We start from the raw sequence: 6219 nt of genomic DNA on the forward strand, positions 1-6219 counted from the left end.
GAAGTTGATAAAATGACCAAAATCCCCTTATCAAATGGCTGAATGCTCTAATTGATTATCTGTTTTCCCAAACACTTCCGGGACATATGTAAGGAATAATATACACTGTAGTGGACCATTTTGGACTGCCACCTGCTGCCGGACATGCCCACAAGCCTCTGAAACATTGCTCAATTGCCAAGTGTCCATGTTGCACTGCCAAGTCATACACTTGCCATTCTAGCTTTGCCAACTGACCAATAGCCACTGCCACATCATCTGTGCCACTTATATACTGTCCATCTCAGCCTGGGAACACTACCATGTTATTGCCATGTCATATTGCACACTGTACATGCACTGTCATGCCTGCAAATGACAGAGTTATCCCTGGAAGACTCTCAATCACTGTGGGACCTCTGTGTACACTATTAAACACCAGTAATACTATTACTGCAATTGTAAACATTGTAAGAACTATTGTGGATCCTGGGAATACTGTCTAGTCATTACCTGCATTACCATAAGTCTGCCAACTCAACCAAAAGGTTGCCTGTGCTGTATTGACCACTGTAATTGCCCTGGACTGCCAATGAGTACTCCATATATCACTGTGATCCTTGTGACATCACTGTAGCCATCCTGCTAAACCAGTACACTGCTGTACATGCTTGTAGTCACTCATAGCCATCTATATTGCCGCTCTACTTACTGAATTGCACCAAGATGCACTGTGTTGACAACAACAACACACATGCACTGTGTTGACAACAATGACAACCAACACACAGTCACTACCATCTGCACTGTTTGTTCAACAAACTTCAATCCTTTTACATTCATAAAGGACATTTGTGTTTTTGCTGATCATTGATTCTATTAGAAGATCATTTCGAATTTCAATGTTAAATTCTATCCCATGGTGTGTACATCTGGTCCAAAAGCAGTAAGTATACCTATGGCATGGACATATAGAAAACATTTAGTCGGGGGCAATCATTGCTCTTATCTATCCAAAAAATGTCAGGTCAAAGTACAGGTACCCCCTATGGTCAGAAACTTGTCTTCCACCTCCCCCACAACAAAATAAATAAAAATAAAATAAAATAATGATTGTTTAGAAAGAGGTCCGTCAATAAGATGGTTATTATTGCTCGTCTGTGTTGGTGTTAATACCTATTGGCTATTGCATAACGTAGTTGAGACCAGTAGAATGCAAGTCAATCCCCCATATATTAGCTTACAGTGTGCACTATTTTTTCCATTTCTGTGCTGTAGTTGATGCATATAGATTTTAGCATTTCTGTAATTATTTATTCATCTGTATGGCAATACCTCAAGCATATTCATCATGTGTTCATGCAGATCCGTAAGTTGCTTTTTGGACAGGTTGCAGCATGATTGGTTGGATGTTTTTGTGTCATCACTTGTGTGTTTGAGACTATAATTTTAGGAATCTGTCCATCAATGATCAAAATTTTGCTCTATTTGTTGGTTGATTCTTTTCCATTTGTCATTTTTTGGGAGGTATTTTTTTCCATTTGTCATTTTCTGGGAGGTCATTATTTACTTTATTGACAAGATTGTTTGCGCTCCAGTTTCCGTTGTTACTTGGGACGTACAGAACTCTCAGTTTTTCATAGTTGTAAAATAAAATAACAATCTACTTAGTTCAAATAATAACTTTGGATTTGTATCTTCGAATTCATCTGGAATGGATATGAAAAGCCTGGGTATTTTGTACCAGATTATTATGTGAGGATCAAAATGTCTGTTAACAGAGGATCTGTGTTTTGGATTTTTGATTTTTATTTATCGATGGTCCATAATTCCAAGGATCATGTGCATTGTTGCATTCTCTTGAATTGTTCAATCATCAAGAACCAACCAATGTTTGAAATTTCAAGGAAAACTTGTCAAAATTAGTGAAATATTTTTCTTCCTCTAGTGTCAAAATCTGGTGAAATTGCCAGAAGTTTGAGCAAAATATGGTAAAATTGACAAAAATATTTCTGTTCTCCCAGGGTTTGAAATCACCTCCACCAGTCAGAAATTTTAAAAAACTGGGCACAATTCAGTGCCAACACCCCCCCCCCCCTCCAAAAAAAAAAAAAAAACTTATAAGCATTTTGTCTTCCTATTGTTAGAGAGAAATTTTTGGCCTTTATTCAAATACAAGGTTTACAGCCATTGCAACTATCTGATTTTACCAGAAACACGAAGCATAGTAAACCTTTTATTAATCGACTTCCTACTTTAATAACCATTACAACCATCTGATTTATCAGAAAAATTAAGCATATTAGAAATTATCAGCCTAGACTTCCCATTTCGTGGAATATTTGGCATATGCTACCAATATTGAAGACCCGTATCTGCTGGAGCTGTGTATCTTTAATTTTCTTCAAGAGGATGGCTATGGCCTCAAAGAGTGAAAGCTTCAACAAAGTATCCAAGTTGACTCTTTGATGCTTATAAAATCCAGTGCAGATAATCTCTAAAACGAAGCTGTATGGCATGTTGAGTTATGAAAACCAAGAATTAGGGCTTGGATGAAATTGGCACATCTTGATAGGTCATTTGTATTGGTATTGATGGAGACCGATTCGTGAGTCGTGACAGATATAATATTGATCCAAGGGAATTGACCAAGGATAAAAATATAAATAAAATCATTTTCTGTAGAATCTTGGGTTAGAATGGCATTAGCTTTTCTTTTTCTTTTTTTTAGTTTCGACGATATCCATCTCCATGGTTACCAATCAATTTTGTCTGAAGAATGCGAGAGTCTAGGATTTTAGGATTTGCGTATACTGCGACCAACTCCAAATGGGTCCTTTTTTCATTAGAGACTTCTGCATGATTCCGACAAATAAAATCTTTTTTTTGTCATAGTAGGAAGAATGAGAGTTAGATCATGTTTTACTACTGACAATCCTTTGAATCTTCTAGGTAACGAAAACGAAGAGGAGGAAACAAAGCAATTAAGCTATAAGCTTCAAGATAATTTTATTTCGTTTAAAACGTTTCTTATATAAGGAGATCGAATTACAAAGGAAAAGAAAACATAAACATAATACTGAAAAATAAAATAGAAAACTAAGATTCCTGAATCACACATTAGAGGCCCAATATACCCCATAAACGTGCGAATTTGACCCCAAAACTTGGGGTCTAATAAAGAAATTGTTATCCCTTAATTGGACATCATGTAGATCACTAGTTGACGTTTTCAAAAAGATATTATGACTCCTGTAATTCTATCCGAATTAAAAATTACGATTCTTAAAAATTATGCTAACTAATTAGTACGTTTGATCTGATCGGATGGACTTCTACAGGTTCAACTGATCCAAAAATTCTTTATAAATCTTCTCCACATCATATAGAAAGTGCTAAAGACCTGGACTGGCTACCCTCTACTCTCACGCTTCACATTTCCATCACACGTTTCCTTAACATTCATCACCCCTCTCCTGCAGATCAAAGATTTCCAACAACGAGATTTACAGACGATAACAGCCCTGTGGGAAAGACGAAGAAGTTAAGAGTTTTTGTGGTGGTGCAGGGTCCACTTCTTATCACAACGGATACATCAACGGGTATAATGTTCTTGGTTGCTGCCATGGCCGCATATTTACTGTGGTTTACTTTTATCTCGCGTTCGCTGAGGGGCCCACGGGTGTGGCCTTTACTAGGTAGTCTGCCGGGGATGATCCAGAACTACAACCGCTTGCACGATTGGATAACTGGTAATCTCCGCGCGTGTGGTGTCTGCCCTATTCCTTTCCTTGTGCGAAAACAAGGCTTGGTGACTGTCACGTGCGATTCCAAGAATCTAGAGCACATTAAAGATCCGCTTTGAAAATTATCCAAAGGGCCCCACCTGGCAAGCCGAGTTCCACGATCTACTTGGCGAAGGCATCTTCAACTCCGACGGTAACACGTCGCTATTTCAAAGGAAGACTGCCGCGGTGGAGCTCATTCCCCCGATTCCCCGAAGACTGAGACAAGTCATGGTTGGGTGGGTGAACCGAGCCATCAAGCTGCGGTTCTGCCCAATCGTTAAAACAGCCCAAGTGGAATCGAAGATCGTGGATCTTCAGTACCTCCTCCTCCGATTAACCTTCGATAACATATGTGGACTAGCTTTCGGTAAGGACCCTCAGACCCTGTTCCCCGATTTACTAGAGAACCGGTTTGCATCAGCATTTGACCGAGCCACCAAGGCCACCATGCGGCGGTTCATCTTCCCCATGGTCATATGGAAGTTGAAGAAATGGCTTCGACTGGGGCAGGAGGTTACCCTGAGCCAGAGCATCCGCCACATGGACAAGTACCTATATATCCAATGTCATCAAGACACATAAGCAGGAGCTGGAGCTGGAGCTGGAAATGCAGCAAATTCTTGGGGCTGGAGAAGAGGGGAACCCACAGGACGATATGCTGTCCAGGTTCAAGAATAAACACTCGGACTTCTCCCTCAACCACGTGGTACTCAACTTCATCCTAGCTGGATGAGACACGTCATCAGTGGCTTTGAGCTGGTTCTTCTGGTTGCTGACGCTGAACCCAAAAGTGGAGGAGAAGATCTTGCGTTCTGATGGAGACACGTGATGATGACACGTCAAAGTGGTTGGAGGAGCCATTGGTGTTCGACGAGGTGGACCGGCTGGTCTACCTGAAAGCAGCGTTGTCGGAAACCCTCCGATTGTACCCGTCGGTTCCCCAAGACTCGAAGCACGCAGTTACAGACAATGTGTTACCGGACGGCACATTCGTACCGGCGGGTTCGAAGATAGTTTACTCGATATATTCAGTGGGGAGGATGGAGTGGACGTGGAGGGAAGACTGCATGGAATTCCGGCCGGAGAGGTGGTTGTCACCGGACAAGAAGAGTTACGAAGCGAAGGATGAGTTCAAGTTCATGGCGTTCAATGCAGGGCCCAGGATCTGTACGTTTAGGGAAGGACTTGGCTTATATGCACCGGTTGACGTTAGCACCAGGGCACCGCGTGGAGCAGAAGATGTCGTTGACTCTGTTCATGAAAGATGGGTTGATGGTAAATGTGCACCATAGGGATCTCATGGACATTGCCGCCGCAATTCGCAAGGAGAAGGAAAGAGTAACCGCCGGTAACGGCAACTCCTATGCACGCGGTTGATCAAATCAGATGGTCGTTGCCGCTGCTAATTAAATGATCTTACGCATAATTAAAGGGATACGGACTAAAGACTACCCAGAGGAGAGTTTGGTCTTTGGTGGTGTTAAGACTTAAGTGCATGAGTAGGTGGTTAGTGCATGGTTCATGCAAAGTGGTGTAAGACGTGGATTATTGAGTTATCACATGATATCCGACTCCTCTACTTCCGCCTGCTCGGTATTTCTATGCACCCACACACACACACACACACACACACACAAGGCGGGTGGAAAGTACCGCTTTACGCTGCTCGGGCAAGGCACTCGGGCAGGGGTAAGGTAGTACATTCCACCCGCCTTGTTTGTGGGGTGCATGGAAGTATTGCCCGAGGTGGAAGTAGAGGAGTGTGATTGTGGATGTGAAAGTTAGTTACTATCGTATGTTATTAGTAGTGTCATCGTATGTATTGGAGAGTGTACGTGGTCATTTTTCTTATGTACGTGGGATCTGTATCCTATTTATTATTATTCGGAAGTTAGATTCTGATCTTCTACAGTGCGCTGGCTCATAACGGTTTGAGGGGCAAAGACTGAGTCCCACGCACAAAGAATGCCTTACCCTTGCCCAAATGTTTGACTCGAACGGGGGTAATGTAGTCATTGCGCATGCAGTCTAGTGTACACAACACAAACCGCTACGGGTAGCTACTCCGTAGACGATCTGAATTGGTTAATGAAATAGGCATCGAATTATCTACCTAAAACATCTCGTAAAACATCTGAATTGGTTAATGAAATAGGCATCGAATTGTCTACCTAAAACATCTCTTACGAGATTGAGGCACATTATCTGTTCTTGGTTCTCGTCCTTCTCAACTTCTTGTTCTTTCCCTTCCAAAAATAGGTAACCAGCAGACGTACGTGCTAGGTGGGGGTCTGGATTTTTTGACAAACAAAAAACAAAAGAAAAGAGAGTAAGTTACTCTTCCCTCCCTCGATTATATCTGAATGACAAGTCCCACCCTTGCATATTGAGTAATAAATCTCTATTTAACATTAAAAAAAATTCACAAAAAACGAAACCTGCTTCTAGCATT

At 41.5% G+C, this 6219-nt stretch overlaps 1 protein-coding gene, 1 long non-coding RNA gene and 1 pseudogene across 3 annotated transcripts in view; 2 read left to right on the forward strand and 1 right to left on the reverse strand.

The window, feature by feature from the left end:
- The window catches only part of LOC122658790 (V-type proton ATPase subunit E-like), a 27142-nt gene extending 25676 nt beyond the window's left edge, over positions 1-1466 (forward strand). For both annotated transcript variants that reach the window (XM_043853907.1, XM_043853908.1), the window contains exon 6: positions 1345-1466. In XM_043853907.1, the coding sequence (XP_043709842.1) occupies positions 1345-1380 (36 nt within the window). In that variant the 3' untranslated portion in view covers positions 1381-1466. The remainder of the gene's footprint in view (positions 1-1344) is intronic.
- The window catches only part of LOC122658793, an 18004-nt gene extending 14425 nt beyond the window's left edge, over positions 1-3579 (reverse strand). The window contains exons 1-2 of the long non-coding RNA XR_006332495.1: positions 3568-3579; positions 3383-3387 (exon numbers count right to left, since the gene is read on the reverse strand). This is a non-coding gene — a long non-coding RNA (uncharacterized LOC122658793). The remainder of the gene's footprint in view (positions 1-3382; positions 3388-3567) is intronic.
- LOC122659572 lies at positions 1694-5144 on the forward strand (annotated as a pseudogene).
- Positions 5145-6219: the final 1075 nt, after the last annotated feature.

Source organism: Telopea speciosissima, chromosome 4 (assembly GCF_018873765.1).
Source record: "Telopea speciosissima isolate NSW1024214 ecotype Mountain lineage chromosome 4, Tspe_v1, whole genome shotgun sequence".
In the NCBI taxonomy this organism is placed as follows: Eukaryota; Viridiplantae; Streptophyta; class Magnoliopsida; order Proteales; family Proteaceae; genus Telopea; species Telopea speciosissima.